Here is a 25,001-nt window from a genome sequence, read left to right as displayed (position 1 = left end):
GTTTAAATGACATTTTTTGTGTGATCCCTGATTTTTTTAATAATGTATACATTCTTTTACAACGCAATTGAAGTAATCATTCTTTTTATAATTTTTCTCTTACCTCACAGCACAGTTCATGTATGCATTGTTTGGAATTGAAGACTGAGTAATGTTTTGTTTTAATTTTTTCATTTGTCATAATGAAATTACCTTAAAATTTACGTCTCTAAAATAAAACCACTTTTTTTTGTGCTTCTTCAAAAATTTAGACAGTAATGCAATTAAAAATGTTTTTATTTTATAACTGATCGATTTTTCTTTTCTTTTAGTTTTTTAAGTATAATACTCTGAATGGGCGCATGTTATTCCAAGAAAGCTAGTGGAGGAAATCGTTCTTACTCAACTATTCCAATGGCTTCCACTAAGCTGGATGAAGCTTCTCGATTGGCTCGACCAACTCCTTACACCAGGACTCAAAATGCAAATATTGATTTTGCTTCAAAGAAAGGCATACCTTTATCAACTAAATATAACTCTTTAGGCACAATTGATCAGGGAGATTTAAAAAATATCAAGAATTCCTATCAATCTAATATTCCCAGGTTTAGTACCAGCTTACCAGGCGCATCTGTTTCTACCGAATCTAAAACTGCTGTTTTAAACTGTAATGACAATGAAACTCTCCATGTAGTAAATAATAATGCTGTTGTTAATTCTAGATCTGCATCTAATATTTGTCATACAACTGCTTCTCCTACAAGTAAATTAGTTTCTAAAAGTGACCAGCAAGTGAAACCAAAGAGTATTGGCAGCAAAAGCTGTCCAGATAAGATTGTTAGTCAAGAATCTATTGATGAAAAATCAAGAACTCCCAATAGAATTTCTGGGCTTCCTCGACAACTTGGAGGAAAATCATCACAAAGTGTCTCGCACATTAGTTCCGACGTTGCTGTACCAAAATATCAGCAGTCCAAATTTGTATCTAGCAGGAATAGCTCTTTGGTACCAAGTCCATTATCTAAAGCTTCTTCTGGTAAAGATTATGAAAGTAAAGATAGTTTGTCTGATTTTGATTCTGGTTTTGGGAATAGCAACATGACTGATAAAAGTAAACCAGAAGACTCTGACACAATAAAAGATATGGAGCAATTAGTTTTAGAAGATTCTTCGCCCACTAATAATGGAGTTGATGCATGCCCGATTAGAGCTTGGAGCAGCACTCCGAAAGTGTCTGCTCAGCAATCAAAGTTAAATTTGAAAGCTCCAAGTTATAAGAGAGAACCAAATGGAAAGTGGAGTCTCGATGAAAAGCATTTCGGTTCTGGAACAGAGCGTGTTGAAGACCCAAAACCATTGTGTAATTCCAGTGAGAAAAGTCCAAAAGAAAAACATTCCTTCAAAATGAATGCTTCAGAAAATATATTTTCCACATACGCATCTTACAAGGGCTTATTATCATATCAAAAGAAATCTTTTAAACCGGTTGATCATGCCAGTCCCAGAGAAGCTGTTAACTTTGAAACACCTAGCAGAGCTACTGCTGCATCAAATGGCACAAATGCTTCATGCATTCCAAAAATAAGAAAGACTGCCAACCAAACTGTTAGGAGTAGTGTGTTTTATGTACAGAATGATTTTGAGAAACCAAATAATGGTGATGTAAATAAAACAAATCTGAAAACGTCAGAACAATCTCCTGTAAAGCATAGTGATTCTAAACAATCTAGTCTTGATTCAGATGAAAAATCTGATAGCACTGAAAACGGTGTTACGAGTCCTTCATCTGAGGTAGAAAATAGAGAATTTCTAATTGATGATGAAATATCTGATCAACCTGGTTTGACATTTTTCGGTGATCCAAACTCTGAAGAGTCAGATGTCCAGTCTTTAAAACTGGCTGTTAGCGAGCTGCATGCACTGCAGTTAGCTAGCTCATCGAAACGAAGAACTGATAGTGTGGGTAGCTATTCTAGTCGTAAGAGTCGCACAACTGATCATAGAGATAGTCTGATATTAGGTTCTGATTTGGGATCTTCTTGCTCCAGCATTGCATCTGATGATTTGATGTTGGATTATGAAAAAACATTTGATGCTTTTCCTGAAGGGACTGTTAATGAAGGGTTAGTTTTTCTTTAATTCAGTTTTTACCTAAGTTTTATTTTTATTGTACTAATTGACTAAATTTATGACACACTTCTGCTTTTTATTTAGTCTTGCCTCACCAATGAAAAGAATAGAATCAGATAAAGATAAAATTGCACCTTTGCGCACTGAGAAGAAAGTTGATATGGAGGAAAATCATAGGTGAGTCAGTATTCACTGAAAAATAAATGAATAAAATAAAAATAATATTAAATAAAGAGCAAGCACTTGAATTTAAAATGCTAAATGTAGCCAAACTCTGGTTTGGTGGCTGGCTCAGTCGCCTAACTGTAGTACTTTATGCCTTTGATTGCCATGTTTTTATGAAAAAAAGAAATTCTTTCACATAGTAACTACTATATTTAATTCTTAGCAATACATTCATTCTAATAATTCCAAATGCTTTTCAGAAAAGATTCCAGTTTCTGTGATTACTTAAACCTGTTTTTATGTAGAGACATATCAGTCGTAAAAAAATGCTCCCCCCTCCCTCCTTCCTAAAGTTAAATATATCATTTAAAACATTGGAAATAAATAACAGCTGTTTCAAATCACTGAATAAATGTCACTGGATAGAAACAGGTTTGAGGATATTTTTTAATGTCAAAGTGTTCAAATTTCTTTTGTTTCTTTTTTAAAACTCTTTCAGTTGAACTTTTCGGTTTCAGTCTTAATTAATAATAAAGCTGAAAGTCTATGTTTCTGAATGTCTGTTATGCGCATAGCACCTAGACCATTTGGCAGATTTTCATGAAATTTGGCACAGAATTTGTTGCGTAGTTGTGAGCACCTCGAAGCGATTTTTCGAAAATTCGATTTTGTTCTTTTTCTATTCCAATTTTAAGCCACTATTGGTGGGTTTAATTCCTCTGCAGCAATACCGAGCAAATTACCATAACATGGAGGAGTAAGTTACCATAACATGGACGAGCAAATTAGCATAGCATATTGGCGAGAAATTCATCATCCATTGTCAGGAGTAGGAGTTGTCCTTAAAATCCTTAAATTTCAAACTTTGTTCTAAAATTCCTAAAATTTTGAGTTTTGTCCTAAAATTTCTAAAATTTTCATTTTTTTATTCCTTACTTCTGCATAAAAATAAAATTTAACATAAAAATGAAACTTTTCATTATAATTTGACTGTTTTAGGATAAAATAAACTTCATAGACCCTAAGAAATTTTCTCTAAAAAAGAGAGAAAAACCTATGCTGTGTGCTGCTTTTTTTCTGGAGAGGGAGGGCTGGGGGAGGGGATGCAGTAAACCAGAACATACGCTTAATATAAAGCTATTTGTTTTGTCTATACTTTGTAAGTCTTGCAGTCATTCCTCTTCTGCAAAACAGATGTAAAAATAAAATTATGAAGAAAATAAAAATAGCTGTGCTGCAAATGTTGCAGGAAAAGAATTAGGGGAAAGGAATAAGATCTAATATTTATGATTGAAAAGAAATAAAAAAAATGTAAATAGGGGGGGGGGGTTATCTCCCTCAAATTGTAGTTCTGTGGTATGGGGGGGGGGGTGAAAGGTATCACAGCTTATTGAAGTAAAATAAATACAATGTGTTGAGTTAGAACTAGAACCCAAGTAAACTTAGTTCAAAACACTTGTTTCAAAAAATGTATTTAGAGCAAAATTGAAATTTGTTGTCCCCAGGTGGGAAGTAATATTTTTTATAGTGCTTATCTTGTGTTGTGCTCTGAGCATTTGCTTATTCTTCCAGTACAAAGAGTCAGTTTGCTTTGTGTTTCTGTTCAGCAAAGTTGAATTATTTCTTGCACACATAGTTTTTTAATTTTGTCACTAACTTTTTGCCTTAAAAATGTAAGTAGTATTTTTTTTTTAATTTTTAATGTGACGGAAAACTAAATTCTCTTCCTTGTGGTTGAAAAAAGACAGAAACGGATGCAAGATCAGACTGTCTCATGCTGATGCGGCAAGACATTAGAAATTGACAAGTAGCTTGAAAAATTTAGCTGTATTTTAAATTCCACGTTCTTAGTCTTCTGCTAAAAACGAATTGGTTTTGATGAGGCATTCAAAGCGTTTGTATTAAATTCACTCCAAGATAAAATTCTGAAAATGAAGATTTCTTAGTTTTAGTTGCCATAAAAAAACAATTATTCATTTGCATCTTTAAATGATTTATCTTCAATTTACAGGAATATTTTTGATGATTATGAGATAGCATAATGTATCAGATTATCTGATAAAAGTTTAGCACAAAATAAATTTTGGTCTTGCACCCTACTTAATTCTCTCCTTATTAAGGATATTTCTTCATCATTCTTTGTAATTCACTTTGATAAAACAACAACAACAGGGCAAATAAAGAAGCAATTGAACATACATTTATCCTACTGGTATATATTTCTACTTCATAATGTATCATTGTGTTGAAGAATAAAAGGTTGAATGCATTCTATTGTAGTTTGCAAGATTGAATTTGTACAAAAATCAAGCTTATAAATTACATTCAAGTTAAAAAAAAACTTGATATTTGTTGTCCTAAAAATGTCCTGAAATTTTTGAAATTACCACTCTGACAGGCGAACCAAATGACCTTTTATTTTTCTACTATAGGCAAAGCCCTGTGGATACCGCTAGTTAGTAATATGAGTGGATGAATTTTAACTCAAAATTTAAGTTAAGAATAGCATTATACTGATTAGCACTTTGACCGAGTACAATGCCTAATGGATTGAACTGAGACATTAATGCATTGTAATTTCTTATTAGGAAAAGGCTTCATCGGCGCTCATCTGGTCCTATGTCAAGTGTTGATAAATTAGAATGGCGACAGCGAACAGTTAGCCTTCCTCTTAGACCACCTCGCCAGATGACAGTCAGTGAAAATGATGATGGTAGCCTAAAGTTAGATTCTTCTTCGTATAGATTACTGTGCCAAGATTTAAATGGAGTCAAGACACTCCTTTTGCGGCTGAAGTCTGTCATTCAAGAGGTATATTTTGAGAAATTGTTATGTAATTTGACTCACAAAAACTGAGTGATATTCATGCTCTTCATCATCAGTTTTTAAAAAAATATGATTGTTTCACCATTTTAAAACCTTCTAACATGTGAATATTTAATTTTAGGCAGAAACTATCAATCCCTTTGACCAGGCAAACCCTAAAGTGAGTTTCTTAGAATTATAAATAACATTTCTGTGCCTCTTTAATCTAGACCAATTAGTTCCTTCTATAAACTTATCTTAATACTTTCCTCGCGGATGCTGTAGAACTGTTGTTTGAGGAAAAATATTTTGATTTGTTATCGATTGTATGATTGGTGTAGGATGTCTAAAATAGATTTTTCTTTTTTTTTTGGATAACTTTAAGTGTTCATGTCCACTTTAATTATTAGAAATAAGTAGCAAAAGTTAACACTAAATATAATGTATAAAAGTATAAATATATTAAAACATTGAGTACCTTAACTGCCTGTCCCATTGAATTGGTGCAAGTAAGTTAGCTGAATTTATTTTGATAATACTAGGTGAATGTTTTATCTCTCGTGTAAATAATAAGTACAAAAGTATATGTAATATTGTCTCATGCTGAGAATATTTTCAAGGAGGGGATGACTTTGATAGAAATCTCCTTCCCACCTTGAAATGTTATCTCTGTTTATGTTTTATTCTCTATTCTTTTTTTACAATCTCATAAAATTAAAATGTTTTGGGACCTGAAGCAACTAAAAAAAAATCTAAGTTGTACTTTCATGTTTTATTTGAGACATTTGTTCATACATAGTATTTTCTTTTTGACATTATTTTTATATATCTTCTAGAATATATTTTATCAAAGTTTGGTGCACAATGATTTTCCTGCTAGTTTCATGACTCTTCCTAATGACGCCGATACTGAAGTAAAGTCAAATAATGTGGAGCACATTACTCAGGTAAAATTTCTTCAATGCAATTTTTTTAAAACTAGTCCTGGTTTTGAAACTTATGCCATAACAGATCCTTTGATCAATTAAACATCATCTATTATTTTAGGAAAATGCTGATCTGAAAAGGCAGCTAGTGCTCTTGCAGCAACAGTTGGAGGAAAAGGATCATACTATTCATTTACTTCAACAGCAGATGGTAAGAAGACTAGAATTATGTTTCTAATTCCTTTTTTTAGAATGTATTTCTTAAATTGAGATAAGTTTAAAATTGATAGGATGTAGCTCATTTAAACTTATGTTTGTAATGATTATAAATATTTGTAAATTCTAGATATAATCCATCATGGAAAAAAGCTTGTTTGTTGAAGGATCAGGAAGATAACTAGTAGAAAGGGAGCAAAGCTTTCTAAGCTAAAGCTTCAGCCTGGCAAAATCATGAGCTATGATTTGGCATACTGGGCCCATAAAATTTTCTGTTGTCTCATTTAATTTCATTTTCAATCTCAATTATATCTGTAAATGTTAATTTCTTTACCAATGATCTGTGGTGTGACTCGTATGCTACAGTTGACGACTTCCAAGATTTTGTTTGTTTTCATTTTTTTCCCATCATGAACCCTATTTTCCAATTCAGAGGTCATAGGAGTGAGGCCGATGCTCTGGTTTTAAACCGAGAAATAAGTTTAAAAATTGAAAAAAAAAAAAAAAAACCCAGAAAGTCCTTCTGCTTGATACACATTTTTATATTTTAAAACTTTTCATCTTTCTAGTCCTTCAGAGGAATGTTAACAGTTAATTTGATGCACTGTTCCCTTCCAAATCAAAATAATGGTTCCTTGTTCATGTATTTCATATGTATTTATAGTGATGATGGTTTTTTTTATATATAGACTAAATACTTGAATTGTCAAGTGGGCTTTCATAAAGATACTACTTGTATCAATGCTGCAACTCAAACAGAAAGGGTAAGGAAAATTTTTGTTCATTTTTGTGATAGAAGTACTTTTTAATGTTGTGCTAATTTTCGATTCTACAGATCAATATCGAAGTCACCACAATTTTATATTTCACTCAATATAAAATATTTTTGGCAAAGTAAAAAAGCTAAAAAGTTGTTCGCATATAAGTAATCTTTTGTTTAGCCCCTCTTTAATGATATCTGCAATACTCAAAATTCATATCTCTCGAGCTTTACTTTGCTCTTTAAATTCAGCAGCAAAATTGGTAGATTGGAAGAATTGATCCCCCCCCCCCTTTTTTTTTCCTTTTTATTTTGCTGTTGCATTTTTTTTTTTTTTTTGCTTAGTTATAAGTAGGGCCGGGCGATATACCGATATACCGTCATATATTGATACATATCTACTGCCGCAATAATGATATTTAGATTTCTATCCTTCCGATATATCATTTGAAAAGAAAATACAGGACTTAATTACGAAGAAATTAAAATGCTGACTTAAAAATACATAATCTTTCGTAGTTCTGTGTGATGGGTGAGTGTTTGAAATTTCAAGATATTTTCTACATTCTTCAAACAGTTATTTAATTTTTAATTATAATAAAAGGGAAAAATTCACAAGGCCATCGAAGGTAAATGTGGGCTTCTTTGTCAGTTTGATCTCCGGATCCCCTCCCCCTATAAAGTTTTCAAAACTTATACTACTACCATTCAGAGCAGAGGATCCTTCCAAAGATACTCGCTCTCTTTCTAACAAAGCTGACATGGCCTCTCGTGGACCCATAAAAGTGAATGTGTATTGGTTAAGAAAGCATCCTAATGCAACAATTAAAAATTAACCAACTGAGGCATCAACTCGATTCATAGTTCAAATTAAACATAAACCATTGATATTGCTCTGAATAAAATGTTTGAGAAAAAGACTGAACATAATTATTTTTATATAAAAAAAATAAAAAACGAAAAAATCCTAATGAAAACTTATGTTGCATATTTATCTCACTAGAGGGAGCGCAACTCATCTTTTTCAGTTCTGAACGTATATAACTTTAATTCCAAAATTAAGAGGAAAAATATTTACGCCCTTCATAACACACAGCACCATTGAAACAGTCTGACAAAATCTCGCTTAGCTGGCAAGCTCGAATAGAACAAAACTGAAAATCCCTAATTTCGCCAGACAAGCGGCACATACGAGTTGACAGAGCTTCTGTAACGCATGAGCAAAAATAGGGTTTTTTATGTTCAGCTCTATGCATTAACAGATTTGAAGCCATAATTATTATAATAGCAAAGCGAATCCGAGCATACTTACGGTTTTACGTTACTTTGGTAGTCATTGCAGCTCTTTTGTTTGGTATTTTTTGACTACAGTTTAAGAGTCGTCATCAAATACCGAAATTGAAAAAGTAAAGAAATTTTCATATTTGTTTTCCGGTTAAATTGCTTGTGAAATAATGACATTGATGAGATAATTGATTTATGTAATAATATGGATTTTGGATTGGATCTGCTGAAGAAAAATTAATTGCATTTTTAAGATCAATATTAATATATGTGTATATAGTTTAAGAAAATAGTTTTAAATGTATTACATATTTTAATTAACCAAATAACGATTTTATTAATGCAAATTCACAGTTTACCTCAGATTTTTGCCAAATATGGCTGAGAGGTCCTTTGATCCTCAATAATTCACATTGGGCAGTTTTCATTCACAATTGGAATCCTCCTCCCACCGGGGCTTTCTTTTTACGAATCCACAGTTTTTGTCAGATCTTTGCCAAATTTGGATCAGCGATTCTATGATGCTTAAGAATTTTTATAGGGAGTTTTTCGCCTACCGATGAGAGAGGGGGAGGGACAAAAACACCCCACGGAAGTTTTCCTTATGCAAATCGAGTTTACGTCAGATTTTTGTAAAAATTTTACAGACAGGTCCTTTGATGCTCAAGAATTCACTTAGGGTAGTTTTTGTTCGCAACAGGGGCCACCCTCCCTCCCACAGGGGATTTCTTTACACAAATCCATTTTTTGTCAAATCTTTGCCAAATTTGGCACAGTGGTTCTTTGATGCTCAGGAATTGTCCTCGGGTTTTCGCCTGCCTATGAGGAAAGGGGGGAGAGTGTGAATACACCCTACGAGGAGTTTTCTTATGCAAATCCAATTTTCGTCGGATTGCTTTCCAAACATGGCCCAGCGGTCCTTTGATGCTCAGGAATTCACATAAGTTTTTTTTCATCAAAATGGGGTGTATCGGGACCCCTTTGGGGTATTTTCACCAGAAAATCCAGAATGATTACGAAAAAATCCGATGTTGTCTAAATTTAAATTTTAAATCATAAAATTGTGTTTTCTACACATTGAAGGGAAATGTTTGTGCTATTTTTCTTCCTTCTTTTTTAAACCTCATTGTTAAACATGTGTCACTAGACGAAACTTATTTTCGAGGTAGACCGTGCAACGTTGGGTAATGCAGCTAGTGACATATAAATTAAAGGTATATTTCATAATTCTGTGTGCTTAGTGGGTGTATGGTGTGATAGTTTCCAAAATTTATAGCTGCAATATTAGTATTTTACTTAATGTTACTCAACTAAGAAGTAAAAAGTCTTTTAGCAAGAGCTATAAAATGTCTAAAAATAAACTATTTAAAACATCAATGCGAAATATAGTTCTAAGTACATTCAAATTATTAAGACTGCTCAAATTGAAAAATTTAAACAAAATATTGAATTGAATATTTAAAACTTTTTCATTGTGAAGCACTTTTGTCATGCATTGAGCTATACCATTTGCACGGCCTCCTCCTCCCTCCCCTCTCCAGGAAAGTTTTGAATTAGAGAAATAATTGTATTTATTATACTTGGAAATGTTTTTTGTTGTTTTTCGATATAATATGCTCTGAACTATAACCTTTGCACCCCCCCCCCCCCCAAGAATATATCGATACATTGAGAATATCGATATTTGGAGAGCAATATATCGCTGTACTAAAAGTGTGATATCGCCCAGTCCGAGTTATAACTAATTTGATTTTGATCATCCAAAGTTTTGTTTCTACTATGTGTGGTCTAAAAAAAATTAGGGTGTTTTAGTTTTCTTAAAGTTTCAAATTGTTATTTTTATACAAAATTCGAAGCTTCCTTCATTTCTTGACACTAATTTTGCTTGTCAGATACGTGAAACCTGTGTAAGTTGACCACTTGCGCTGCAGTCCTTTGGTGGTCAACTTAGACAGGTGGTCAACTTATGAAGGGAGTAATGTTTTTTTTTTTTTGTCATTTCTTGCATCATGTATTCATTTTTTTAATGATTGACACTTACTCTTTCTGTTTAACTCACTTTCATTGTTTAGCATTACTTTGAAACAATATTTTAAAATGTTATTCAAATATTTTTAGAGATTATTTTCCCAGAATGACGTATAATGTGTCATGCAAATTTAAAATTTCAGTAAATTGATCAAAAAAAAAAAATCTTATTGTTTATGAAAAGTTACTCATTTGATATTAATAATTCCTAAAAATTCATAGCTTCTCAAATTGCAAATTTTTCTCATATACATTTATAACTCCATGATGATCTACTTTTCAACAAAATAACTCCTTATTGAATTTGGCGCACTTACTAGACACTAGTTTTAGAAATTCCATATGTGTCAGCTAATTTTCTCTAGCTTTCTCCCTTTTCAATTAGTTTCAATATTTCATACTTTTTATCAATCTCAAGTTCAACTAACTTCCTTTTTGAAGCCATTTTATGTAAAACTATAACACAAAGAGCAACAAGCTGGACTCTCATAGTTTAAAAAAGCAGTTGAGAATGAAAATGTCGTATCTCTTAATCCCTTGCACCAGAAATACTGCAATGCAAGTAACTTTACTCTTTAGCACAATTCCATTGTTGTCACAAAATGTTACTACTGGAAAAAAAATACTTTGTACTTTTCTATTGACACATGTTTTCATAAAGAAAAACAAGTTTGGGGAATAAAAGGGTTCTTAATAGTTTTCCCATGTGGTTAAACTCAAAAGGAGGTTTAGTTATGCTACTGTTTCATTTAGTTAGTAAAACGCTGGTCTGGTATCAAAAATGTTCTTGGAAAGCTATAAAAAAAAAATAAAACAATTTGCTAAGTAAAATTTAAAAAAATAAACTAAGTGGTCAACTTACAAAGGGTTTTTTACAATGCTCCAAACCAAATTTGGTGTACATTAGTGGTCAAGATAGACAGGTGGTCAAGATAGAGAGGTGGTCAAGTTATAGAGGTTTTCCTTCATTATATAACATAGGACTAATTCCGTTCCTGACAAAAGCGGTCAACATAGACAGGTGGTCAACTTACAAAGGTGGTCAACTTTACAGGTTTTACTGTATTTATATTTTTAAATGAAACTTTTATTATTAAGGAAAGTAAGATCATGAGTGCTCATAACATACCATGAACATTGTTTTTTTTTCTTTCTTTAAAGAGGGGGGAAAAATGCTGTTAAAGTATGAGGTAAATAAATACCTACAGTTAATGCCCAATTATCCACCAGCAGATTATCTGCGAGTCATTTAAAAATCGGGAGCATGTGTTTTTGCAGTGAAAAGCAAAAATCAAAGGCTGTTTTTTTTTTGGTTGAAAAACTTTTAACTTTTTTTTTATTTTTTTTAAATGTATTTGTTTTCTTCATTGTACATACACCTGTTCCTTATTGATGTTAAGTTTTGTTGTGCAAAAGTATTAAATATTTTTACTGTACTGTACATATTTTCACTGTTTGAAGAAAGTATACACAGCTACTTTTTTTGAGGAAGGACAATTATTACCTTATTTGTCTCTCATTTTAGCCTTTTCACGGTTTATCCGCAATTTTTATTATCAGCGACACTGGTGCCCCCCAATTCCGCAAATAATCGGGAGTTTATTGTATGTGCTAAAATGTAAAAGCATAATCAAAACCATTAAAAAAAGAAGTTTTCTAGACATTGCAGGCACATGTTTTGAAATTAGCTCATTTCTTTTTGCAGTGCTTCTTAAATCTGTACCTCAGAGCCAGAGGAATGTAAGTCACATTGTGATAATTTTACAGTAGAGAGGAAAAAAAAAATTTCTGGCCCATGCAAAAGATGGGATGTAGGCTCTTTTAACTCCATAAAAAAATTGAAAAGGATTTTTTTTAAAGAATTATTTTCGCATGGCTCGATGCAGAATAGACTTCTACATACAATGCACTAATAAACAGAAAATCGCAATTTTCGGACTTACATCCTTCTGGCTCTGAGGTACAGAAATGTTGTTGAGTATACTTATGGGTCATGATACTCTGTCCATGGAAAAGGTAGACGGAAAGTAAACAAACAAGTTGCCAGAGCGTTTTCCACTTTTGGCTAGAAAAAATTAACCAATACTATTTACATTTGCCATCTGTTCATGTTGCCTCTGTTGCGCCAATTTGTTCATGTCCAAGCTAAAGACGAAATAAACATTGTCGAATGGTGCATTTCTTTGTTTGCACTCCAGTGAATGTACTATATATATTTTAGTTATTTGCAAAGTTCGTGATTTTTTAATTTTTTTTAAATCAAAAAAGTGTTTTTGGTTTTAATCGGATTTTTTTTATTTAAATCAGATTTTTTTTAAAAATCTTCTAAAATGTGTAGCAGTTAATTACTTCATTCTTTTTAACATAATCTATTTCATACAAAAGATGACTCCCTACCGCTTACTTTTAAAACTAAGATAAGGTCTCTAACTAATCAACACATTTTTAAAATTTATAAATACATTATAATACTTAGATATGAAGTGGTTTTTTTTAATGCTTTGCTTAAAGATAAGGTTTCCATCATCATGTATGCTTTAGTGTAAAAGAATATTTTGAGCAATTACTTTTCTTAGCTAATATATTAGTGATGGTGTATAAGAAAAACTGGAAATTCTTATTTGGTTAGGTACTGAATTGAACTGTGGAGTAAAATCAAATTGCAAGAGTGAAAATCTGTTTCACACACAGAAAGGGGGGATTTATGTAGTTTTGCCTATTGAAGTTTAGATAGTATAAATGCAGTCTTGTTAAATAAGTAGTAGTAGATCAACACATTCTAGAAAGGCAAAATTAATTTCTAAAAATAAAATAAACTGATTTTAATTAATGATTTTGTTAAAAAATCATTTGATTCAAATCAATTTTTTTTTAATCATTTGATTTAAATCGTGATTTTAATCATGAGGTTCTCAATCAAGCTGATTTAAATCAACGAACCCTAGTTATTTTTGATGTATTTGAATTGCTTTTAACACTTATCAAGCTTTAGTTACAATTTTGATACAAGATGTGAGAGAAGACAATAATCAGTAGAAGTTTTTGCTGTGCTATATTAAACAGTTTAAAGTTTTGGAGGATAAGAAAAGATTAATTGGTATTGATTTTATTTGTTTAAACTTATTCTGTTGTTAGTTTCTTTTTTTTTCTTTCCTTTTATGGGTTTGATCTATTCTAGGGCAAATCACTTCCTGGATCCTTATCATCAAGTTCGTCATCTGCTGATGATTCAATCGAAACTCTAGTTAGGTAGGTTTTGTTTTGTGTAATCACATATTATAAAGTCCTAGATTATATTTTATAATCCATTCTCTATATGTAAATAAATGTAACATTTGTGTTTCTGAAAATATAATTTAACACATCCATTGTGTCAACGTCCATTTTTTGTGATTTTTGATATTGAGTTTAATTAACAGTTTAATAACTTTGTTAAGAGTTTATTGCTATATTTAATGTAATTTGATAAAATATTAATTTTTGGATACTGTAATTTTGCAAGACAGAATAACAAAATGCTGAGTGCTGAGAAACTAATTTTAATGTTACTGTAATGATAATACATGTATTTTAGTTTTCGTTCTCTTGATCTTTTATTTGGAAACAACATTGTATTATACTCTTACTCAGAGACATCTTTTACGCCTCTACAAGCATACATTTCGTGTATTGAAAATTAGAAGTATGTCTCAAAAATCCAATCAAACATCCTTTCACACTTTTGCATTTTTTCAAATTTTGAAAAAACGGCAATAGGGAGTTTTTTAAATATTACATCTGTTGAATGTTTCATCTTTTTCAACACAAAATATGTAAAATTCTAAATTTTAAAAGTAAAATTAGTATTTTGTAGTAAGTTACCGCCCTTAAGCCAGGACTAAGGCAGAAATACTTAAAATACACCACCAGCTCAGTTATTCCATCCGAGGACTGCAGTTTCGTGCTTTTTAGCACTCATCAGCCCGGAATAGGAATCATATGAGTTGGAGGCAAAAAACCTCTTATAGGAGCCAAGAGAGCCAAACAAACTAGTAGCTAATGTAGAATTAGCACACCAGATGAGTGACCGCAGCAATGGTGCGATTCAACTCAAAGATAGATGGCAAAGCATGGTATTTTGTAGTAAGTTACCGCCCTTAAGCCAGGGCTAAGGCAGAAATACTTAAAATACATCACCAGCTCAGTTATTCCATTCGAGGACTGCAGTAGAGGTTTCCTATAAGAGGTTTTTCGCCTCCAGCTCATGTGATTCCTATTCCGGGCTGATGAGTGCTAAAAAGCACGAAACTGCAGTCCTCGGATGGAATAACTGAGCTGGTGGTGTATTTTAAGTAAAATTGGTATTACTCTTCTTTTCCTGTCCTCGTCTATTTCATCCTTGGAGAGTTAGTCCTTTGTGTAATCAAGCATTTTTATGGTCTTCACTGTAAACATTTAATTCACTCCTCCAAAATGAATTCCACTCCTAAAAAACATCAATGTGTATTTTCATTAAATTGGGAAAAAAAGAAACCCTACTAGTTATATCTGCTTTTACTGAGTTTTGGAGAATAAGCTTTCAATGCCATCTTATGTTTATGCATTATGAATGATGTTTTTGTTATTTATTTTTAAATAGAGACATTATTATGTAGATAGGCTTCAAAGTTTTTAAAATTTTCATATTTCATCAAAATTTTGGATTTTAACCATAGTTATAGACAAACAAATGAAAATTTAAATAGAATAATTTTTATGCATATTATATTTCATTTGGCATAGCTATCACAATTGAGTACATTAGAAATTGCATCATTTGTCATTAACTCTATTATTACCTTTTCTGTTATCTAATCTTAGCTCCATCAATGTTTATATCTGATGTACAGGGTGACAAGAAATAACTTAGACACGCATAATATATCATAACTTCAATGCTAATGAAAATATTCTGACCAAAAACTTCAAAATAAATATAAATTGATTATTTCGTCCAATATATTTACACATTTTCAAAGTGGCTACCTTTGACCTCAATACAGAGCGTTAAACGTGTGACAAAATTTTCGGCTATGAGCCGCAACTAAATTATCGGTATTTTATCCCATTCCTTGCATAAGGATTTATTTAGGGATACCAAAGTTTTTATGAGGTTTAGCAGTTAGCACACATCCTTGTCCCCAAGACCTTCTCGCCTTGTTGAACGGTGTCAACGACCCCAATCTAGTGGTTTGGTGTGATATGTGCTAGAGGAAAAATATCACTTGTTTTTGTTGATCAGGGGATAAAATTAGTCAAGAAACATATCGCAAACGCGTTTTGCAAAATGTTGTCTTACCTTGTCCTCTTTGGAAACAAAAGATGGACCTTCCAACAGGATTCCACATCTTCACACAGAGCTAAAGCGCTCAAGATTGGTACAAGACACATTTTCCGAACTTCATAGGAGCTCAAGAATGTCCATCGTATTCCCCAGATTTGAATCAATGTATTATTCTGTTTGGTCCATCTTTGAGACTAGGATGTGTGCTAAACCTCATAAAACTTTGGCATTCCAAAAGAAATCCTTATGCAAGGCATGGGGTCAACAGTCAGTAAATGAGTTGCGGCCCAGAGCTGAAAATTTTGTGACACGTTTAAAGCTCTGTATTAATCCTAGAGGTAGCCACTTACAAAATTTGTAAATATATTAGACAAAATAATGTATTCATATTTATTTTGAAGTTGGTTGTAATATTATCATTAGCATTTAAGTTATGGTGTATTTTGTGTGTCTAAGTTATTTCTTGTCACCCTGTATAAACAAAAAACAAACTTATCTTTATCACACAGTAAAAACTTCTTGCATTTAAAATGTAACTACAAGAAGTTTTCAAATATTTGTTCTGTAAAAAAATGCATTACAAACAATACCATGCTTTTTTTTAAAGTTTGACCTTCACACTAGTTTCCTTTTTTTCTTTTATTTACTGCATTTAAGACATATTTCTGTTAATGAAGTTGGATTTATGGAAACTTAAAAGAATCGACAAAATAATTGCATACGTCTGCCATAAATACCAAAGTGCACAGTTCTGGGTTTGAAATTTTCAGTCTATTGTAAGAATAGAATATGATACATATTTTTTAATTCCTAGAATATTAATCTTTTATGCAGTAAACATTTACATTTAGTTCAAAAAAGATTTTTTAAATTAGGATGAGAATTTGAGCAAAATTTAGTGGTATGAAAGAAATATTCATTTATGATTTTTCCCCAATAGAGGATTAACTGCGAGTTCTTACAAGGTGAATAAATGCTTAAACAAAAAGATATAAACGTATCTATTAGATATAATTTTGAATTGCACTAGTTTTTCTTTTTTAAATGAAAAACTGCTACTGCTAACAATTTACCTAATTAGCTCTTATAAATGGTTTTGTTTTATATTTATAATTTAAATCTTTCATACTAAAAACACGTTTGTACTATTTTCCTTTTTATTGAAAAATCTATCCTTATTCATTCTTTTCTTTTTTGGTCAGCTTCAGGATAACTAAGGTATGAATTTGCTTGAATTCTAGTATTTGTAGTGCATCTTTTCCTGCATGTTTCTAATTAACATTTTAAAAGCATAAATATTTATTGCTTCAAACATTGTAATTTTTGCATTATTGGGCCTTTCCACAGAAAACGGTCACACACGTAAAAAACATGTAAATCACACATGTATCTGTGATTTATTAAGTAAAAAATTTTGTCATTCCTTTTAAAATCATTACTTTTTAATGAAATGTCTGAACGATCATGTGCAGTACAAAATGGTTACTTTTTCGTGGAATGGTCCAATTTAATCATTTAAAACTCTTCAACAACTGTGTGCACAGCAAAACGTTTTCCTTGTGTTTCATGTTTGAATGTTAAGCTCTTTTGTTAATGCTTTTGTGTAGTAATTCAGTATGCTATGTTGCCTCAGTTGTTTGTTCATAGATTGCTTTTAGAAACTTATGTTTTAAACTAGGTATTTTTCTGCCTTTTAATTAAATAAATTTTTCTTTTCATAAAACCAACTGTTCAAAACATGTGCTTTAAATATGGGGTCCTAACGCTACTTCTTTCATTGTTTGTCTTTAACAACAAAAATATCTGCTATTTAGCTATATAACTAATTGAATGACTATCTGAGTAGTTCATTGTCGTCTGCTAAAACAATTAACAGGCAAAGAAAAATCTTCCTTTTTGACATACTGGAAACTTCCGATTATCTGTGGAAGGATGAATCAGTAACCATTATTTTAACTGTAGCTAAAATAACTTTTCGAGTACTTTCTTACAAATATCTTGATTATACCCAGTACTACAGGTTAAATATCACAGTCCCCTAACAGAAACAAAGTATGGTGTACCATAATCATCAGATGCAGTTAAAACAATGAATCTGAAATGACTTTACCGGGACTAATATCTTAAGTGCAGAAAATGAAATTTGATGAAAATGAACTTGACAAAAACAGGCTTTTTTTTTTCGGTCCCCCTCTCTAACTCGTCAAGTTACAAAATGAAACTCTAGAATTTTTAATAGAATGTCTTATACTCAGTTTTTTGGGCACCCATATTCAGCACATTATTTCGTATAAACTAATTCCAATAAAAAATTAATTGAATTTAAATATTTCAATACTGCTCTGAATGGGCTAAGCTTGATGTTTCGTCAACTTGAACCTAAAACGAAGTAGTCTAGTGGGCTTCTGTATCTGATTGCAAGATTGCAGATTCTGATGTTAATTCAATGGCAGAGAGTATTCCTGTTAGTTATATTGCTTTGTAGTATCTGCTTGTAGTTTGTAGACGTTTGAAGATTTTAAAGTAACTTCATGTCCTCCTTTAATGTTTGTAGTGTGCAGGACGATTTTGAGAAGTCTTTTAGGAAAAACTCGGAAGTAAGTGTCACTTTATTATTGCATTTTTTAAATGCTTCTCAAACTTATTTTACTAAGCTTAGTGAATAAGTTGTTTTGCTATACTTTGGTGTGTTTCTGATTACAGGAACAAGATCTTTTAAAAGAACATTTAAAAGAAGTAGCTCGTCTCTTAGATAATAACAAATCAAGTAGCGAATCAGATTGTTGAGAACAACCCAAGAGTAGCTTTCAAAATATGTGCATATGTGGCTTGTTTTATATATTCTTGAATGTAATTTTTATTCATGTACAGTTGAACTTTGACAATTTAAAAGTCAAGCGTTTGCAAAGAAATTTATTTAAAAATGTCTTATATATCTGTAAGTTATTTCTGAATGTTTGGGCAGGCATTAACTGTACTTAATAACTCTGAATATAGAGTGTCACATTTATAATACTTTCCATTTTCAAACTTTTTTTTTTTTTTTTGCCATTTAATGAGTGATTTTTTTCTTTTTTTAATTTTAGAAACTTTTTCTTTTTAAATTCATAATGTAACACATTTTTAAATATACTTTATGAGTGGACAAAAATTTTGTCCTATATTCCGTTTTCACATCCATATGAATATTTTAAGCATAATCATTTAAAACATCAAATTTCAGATTATTCATTTGTCAAACTTTTCTTTTTTAATTACACCCTCTGTTTAATTTTTTAACATTTTCAATTTAACAATAACAAAGTGCTGGAATGCTGAAAGCTATGATTAGTTTTGTTTTTATTTATTTTATCTTTTTCATGCTTATTTATGAGTATCTCAATTTTGTTTCTCTTAACCCTCACTGCTGACCTCTGTGCATTGCACCATCTGACATGTTCTCTCAGATGCCTCGTCTGCCAGAAATTTCTTCAAAACTCTTACTACTGAAACAGTTCGAAATTGGCTCTGCACAAAAGATAATTTCAGAGGCCAGCAAGACTGAATAAACTATAGAATATGCAATGCACAGAGAGTAGCACTTTAGGAAAAACTTATGCATAGGGTTAAACTATTATTCTATGTTTTTAAAAATTAATAAAAAATGACAAACAGTTTAGAGCCATACTCATACCTGCTAATTGTCAGATGATAATGCTTTCAAAAACACCTTTATTGCATCGCATGTTATTAATGTAATGCATGAAAGAAGTATGTCCATAGATAATGGGAAACGTGAAGCAATAAAAATTATTTGATTTTTTAAAGGGTGGAATATGTATACATAAATCTGCTTAAAATAGGCAACTTTAGTGAAAAATAGAAAGGAAAAAAAAAAGATTAATAATTTCATTGCCAAGTTTGAAAGAAATCCTGAAAATTTAAGATTTTAGGGAATTGTCACAAAAAAGTAGTAAAATTAATCAGTGTTAAATTATCTGAGATTGACTACTTATGAATTCTATTTCATTTCAATCTGATTGGAAACTTATTTCTGGGCAAAATGTTTTGGTTTTAGAAAAAATAATATTCAGCTTCATTCAATATTTCAGTATGCAATATTTATTGTACATTGTGTATTCTAAACATTTACTGTGGTTTTTATATTTCATGCATTATACATTTTTAACTATTTGCTCATTTTTATGTATCTTCACCGCATATCAGTTGAGTTGAAAACTTTTACATTATCTTTTACGGTTAGCAGTGCTACCAATTCGAAACATTCTCAAATGGTTGTAACATTTAATGAACTCCTATGCAAATTTGCTAAAAAATGTCTATGCAAGTTGTCAGTTAGTAATTGTGGAAATATTTCGGACAAACTATCAGAAGTTAATATTCAAATGTGTAATAATGTCACATAGTATGTAGAATTTAAATTAGTGTACTTGAAATATATTATACTTGCATCTCTTTAACAACATGAGAAGTTTTTATTGTGCCAAAGAGTCATGAGCATTTGAGCAATAAATTGATCATTGCATTGAAAATTGATAATTATTTCACAAAAAATGCTTCATGCTTAACAACTAAATTGCATTCTTCTCTCTTTATGAAACAAAAATGTTTTGAGCTAAGTAATTCATTTGTAATTGAAAGCTTTTATTTATTTACTTGGTTTTATCCGCGGCTTCACTCTCATTAATGTAAATTTTGTCAATCGATTCAAGGTTAATGGTCAACACAAGAGATCAAATAGTTACCAAGAAGTCACGCAATATAAATCAGGAAATAGGAATAGAAAAGAAGTTAGCATGTAGTAGCATGATGTAGAAGTATACTTTTCTTAAAAATTCCTATTCGAGTAAGGTCAACAGTTCTTCAAACATTTCAATTGAAATCCCGATCCCCGTTAAATGGTGTCCAGTGCTACACCGGCTGTCTAAGTTATTGCAAAAAAAATTAGAATTACCAACAAATAAACAAAGTCACTTTCCCATTTATAATATTAGTAAGGATTTATTTTTTTCTGTGAAACATGCTGTTTAATATGGATAGCAATAAATGTTTGATACTGTCTTCAAATTAACATAGGAGTTTTTTCACATCTAGAAACTCGCATAGGCATGCTCAGGGCTTCAGAAATGGGGGTACTACTGTACCAGGAGGTTGAAATTATGCTTAGAAAGGCTCCCTTGCTTAAGGAAAATTTTAAAATATTGTGAGTAAAAAAAAAAAAACATTTTTAAAGCATATAAAGGTTAGAAATTAATGAACCTAAAAATGTAAGATTTTAGCCCTTTTCATCTAGCTTTCATTTCTATGTGCTAATGGGGGTACCACTGTACCCCTGGTGACCCCCATGCACACGCCTATGGAAACTCGTGAAATTAAAAAAAATTCCATCATTTTTTATAGCATTGTATTTGTTTTACTTTATATTCCAAGTTTCATTTAATTCCTGCACAGGACTTTTTTACATACTTATTTGCACGGAATAACACGTATTAGGTAAGACCTTTATTATGCTGTGCTTTATTTTGTTTTACAAATAATGTAATTTATAGAACTATTTCTATATGGTATGAAAATGTGCATATATAATGTATATATATATATTCCTTTAAAATATTGCAGAAAATAGAAGAATCATATAAAAAACTGTACATATAAATTAAAATGAAAAGACATTAGAAATATATTTAGAAGAAAAGGAGAAAAAGGTGCATAAGTGAAATGGTAGTCTGTATGTAGACACATACATGCTCACAAAGGGCATGGTGCATTCCTTATTTTGTTTTTTACATTTTTTTATCTCTAATTTTATTCCTACCTTTCATGATCCCTTAATTTACTGATTCGTTTAAGAGTTTCATCCGTTGTCGCCTCTCAGCTCATTTTTTCATCTTCTAGTGATGTTTGTGCTTTGAGAAAGCACCGATATCGTGAGAATTTCAAGCAAGGTTTTACCAAAATTATCCAAATTCTGTCGGTCTGTTTTCCATCCTAAAGCCACAAAATACTAGTCTAGTATGTGGAATTTTATTTTAAATTTTGGTTTTAAGAAAGCATTAGATTAATCCTTCTAAACATTTACAATAAGGTGGACTAGGGCATCTTGCTGCCAATAATTCACAAAACAAAACTAGTATGCTAGTGTTTACAAACAAGTCTTATCTAGTAACAGTTATTGGTTTAGTTGTGTATTTTATTTGGGACCACTTACGCTATAGAGTTGTGTGGATTTTTGATATTCATTAAATTTAAGTGAGCAGAGCTCCATTACAAAAGTCACTGTTGTACTATGTCTTAGTCCTAAAACTTGATTTATTTAAACTTTTCAAGTATACTCTTATGTGCCAGTCATGCCATTTATCTTTAAAAGTAGGTGTATGGTTTCACTTCACGAAGTTTAGAGTTTCAAATTAAATTATGCAAACTAGTGCTGGGTTTTACTCATATCTCTTTCAGGGTTTTGTGGTTAATTTTCCAGGAATTTAATTGAGTATCGCAAAGATCCTTGGTGTCCAGCAATGAGCTTTGGCTCCCATCTATTGATTAAATAAGTTATGCAAAATTGAATTTTAAAGTCCCTCTTTGTGATTGAAGTTTTTAATCTCAAGAACAAATAAAATAAATAAATATTAATAAAGTAAAAATCCCTTTATTTTATTTATTTAAGATTTTTAAAAGACTTGAAATTATATAGGAGATTTATTTAATGATTTATATTTAAGCCCCCAGGGATGCCTCAAAGGCAGGGCTGTGGAGTCGGAGTCGAAGAGTCGGAGTCGGACTGATTTTGGAATAAAGGAGTCGGAGTCGGAGTCGTTGGAAAACATGCCGACTCCGACTCCGGGCTTCTTTTTTTCTTTCCTTTTCACTGACTCTCCTTGCATTTTTTAAAAATTGATTACCAATTGGTTCGATTACATGTATAAAAAGATACTAATGAGAAAATAACTGCCATTATGGCAATCAGCTAGCTTGAATGCTTACCGAACTTTCTGTAGCCGTCCCCTAGTTTGCTTGCTTTTTAACTTAACTAATAGCAACTGTCAGCAAACGGTTTTGTTGAATAACATTTTCAAGTAATCACTTTCAAATAAAAATAGAAATATAGTGTTTTGTTCTATCTCAGTTTAAAATAGTAAAAGGAACGTAACAAATTAGTAAGTCGACGCCTGTAGCTAAGGTTGAAACGTTTAAGTGTGATCGGCAAATTCAAAGAAGTTCTGGCTCGAAAGCACGAATCCAAAAGATTCGATGAAATAATCTAATGTTTTTTCTTTATTAAGACTATTTCTGTAAGCTTGGTTCTCACTAAAAAGTATGTAACAAAATAAGTGTAAAAAATTTCTTGATTACAACACTCAAGAATTGCAGTTAATCTTAAAATCTTCATATTTAGGTTAATTCTAAAGCAGCCAATAAAATTTAAATTAAAAATTTAGCGAAGAAGAAATATAGGTATAGTAAAAGCTATTCGTACAAATTTGTATACCGCCGCGTTTTGTGTAAAATTAGCTCCTGACGCATATGTGCCCTATTTTCGTTGAAATTTTATTGATGAAATATAATTTAAAATATATTCGTGAAAATTTTCAGAATTAAAGTATTTATATTTTTTATAAACTTTGAAATTAACTTTGGGTGTCATCTACTAGATGGATGTCACCAGGGACAAACCACTCCTCTCAAGAACTTGGATTTAGAAAAAAAGTTTTTTTTCTCTCAAGTTACAGCTTTCAAAAATTGAAAGCACACGATTTGATCAATATATATTTCTTAAACATTAAAGGGGGGCAAATTACAGATAATCATTTTCAAAATTTTTAAAAGGGATTTTTAAGTCATCTCACTTTTTAACTCGTAACTATGGGAAAGTTTGATTTTTAAATTGAATTTCTAACGTTGTATGACGTCTTGGGTTTACAATAAAAAACAAAATGCTAAATTTTCATAAAAAGGAATTAATATTTCAATCTCTGTTAAGAGGTTTTCCCCCTTCCCTTGAATGGAGAGAGGGAGTTTAAAAAATACAATTAAAAAAATCAAAAAAAAAATCCGGAGTCGGAGTTGGAGTCGGAGTCGGGCGTTTCAAAATCCAGGAGTCGGAGTCGGCCATTTTCCTTCCGACTCCGCAGCCCTGCTCAAAGGTAATTTTTTGGGAGGACAGAAAAATTGCAATTCAGTCTTCAAATTTGCTGAATCATCAGACAAAATTTGCCAAATAAGGAATATTTTGGAGATTACGACTTCCCATGACATTTCATAGGGGTGTCCCTGGCCCCTATATTGTTAGAAAATTGCACCTAAGATGCATGATAAATGAAACAGTTATTTCGTTATAATAACTTAGAAAGATCATAACTTAATCAATGACTAGAATTTACCCTTAATTATGTGCTTAATAATAAAATTTATAAGCATAAGAAAACAGTTTGGGTTTCCTAAGGTGTGTATGCACATTTAATGTAAGAATTTCTTTTTAGAGGTCTTGGATGTATGAATGAAAATCATGGAAGTATGTGAACCTAAAATATGTATTTAATGTATGATAGTTGTGAGTTTTTTTTTTTTTTTTTAAATGTTTGTACATAGTTCTATGTTTATTGAATTTTATGAATTAAAGTGATTATGTATAAAATAGCATGTATACGTGTGTATTTTGAAAATTTTTATCTAAAAGAATTCATTAACTTATTAGTTTATTGAAGGTGTGTAATATATTTTTCCCCCTTGAAATATCACACAAGTATTCAGATTTAAAGATTATCTAGTTTTGTTCTTAAAATTGACATATCAGAAAAAATTGTGCATTCCATTTAATTACTCTCTATATAATCCTTTTAAAAATATGTATTTCTACTTTTTTATTACATAAGTATTATATTTTTCAATAGGAATGTTTATTATTATTTTTATTGTATATTAACAATTTATTATTTTATGCTTTTCTTTGTTTAAATTTCATCAAGGGTTTACTTTTCTTAATTTATAAAGAAATGCAAAAGGTGTTAATAGTGTTGTGAGGATAGGTTGTTTTCCTGGCATTTACACTACAATTGCAAAGAAACAACCCTTTTCAGAATTAGTTTACTATTTTTAGAGGGAATTTACCTACCAGGGATTTTGTTGCCAATAATTTTCTAAATGATAAAGCAAATCTTATTAATGCGTAGTGAAAAGCACATTTTCAGAGATATTGGTGTAGTTAACATTTTTGCCATACGTGTTGGCCACTTAATTCAATGCATAATAAACAAACTTTTTCCCCCCCTTTTTTATGACCATGGACTGTGTTTTTCTATGTATCAATAACTTTTACTTTGCATTAGAGAGCACATGTAATCAAGTAAAGAGTTAACATTTCTATCACTAAAAGAACTTAAATGTATCCTAGTCAAATGTGATATGCCAT

At 31.1% G+C, this 25,001-nt stretch overlaps 1 protein-coding gene across 1 annotated transcript; it reads left to right on the top strand.

The window, feature by feature from the left end:
- The first annotated feature begins 317 nt into the window (after positions 1-317).
- Positions 318-19,957, top strand: LOC129232686 (uncharacterized). Its single transcript, XM_054866815.1, has 10 exons — positions 318-2,102; positions 2,194-2,286; positions 4,863-5,085; positions 5,222-5,260; positions 5,916-6,026; positions 6,127-6,216; positions 6,911-6,985; positions 13,472-13,542; positions 18,150-18,192; positions 18,299-19,957. Exons 1-10 carry the CDS (start codon positions 334-336, stop codon positions 18,380-18,382), a joined length of 2,598 nt encoding a protein of 865 aa, XP_054722790.1. The 5' UTR covers positions 318-333; the 3' UTR covers positions 18,383-19,957.
- Positions 19,958-25,001: the final 5,044 nt, after the last annotated feature.

This window comes from Uloborus diversus, unplaced genomic scaffold (assembly GCF_026930045.1).
Source record: "Uloborus diversus isolate 005 unplaced genomic scaffold, Udiv.v.3.1 scaffold_1302, whole genome shotgun sequence".
NCBI lineage: Eukaryota > Metazoa > Arthropoda > Arachnida > Araneae > Uloboridae > Uloborus > Uloborus diversus.
The sequence above is the reverse complement of the archived record's forward strand: the minus strand, read 5'-3'. Positions and strand labels throughout refer to the sequence as shown.

Excerpts from the sequence above, each read along its gene's own strand:
- LOC129232686 (XM_054866815.1), top strand. The coding sequence starts at position 334 with ATGGGCGCATGTTATTCCAAGAAAGCTAGTGGAGGAAATCGTTCTTAC. Across the intron at positions 5,261-5,915 it reads TTGACCAGGCAAACCCTAAA|AATATATTTTATCAAAGTTT; the intron begins GTGAGTTTCTTA and ends TATATCTTCTAG. Across the intron at positions 6,217-6,910 it reads ATTTACTTCAACAGCAGATG|ACTAAATACTTGAATTGTCA; the intron begins GTAAGAAGACTA and ends TTTTATATATAG.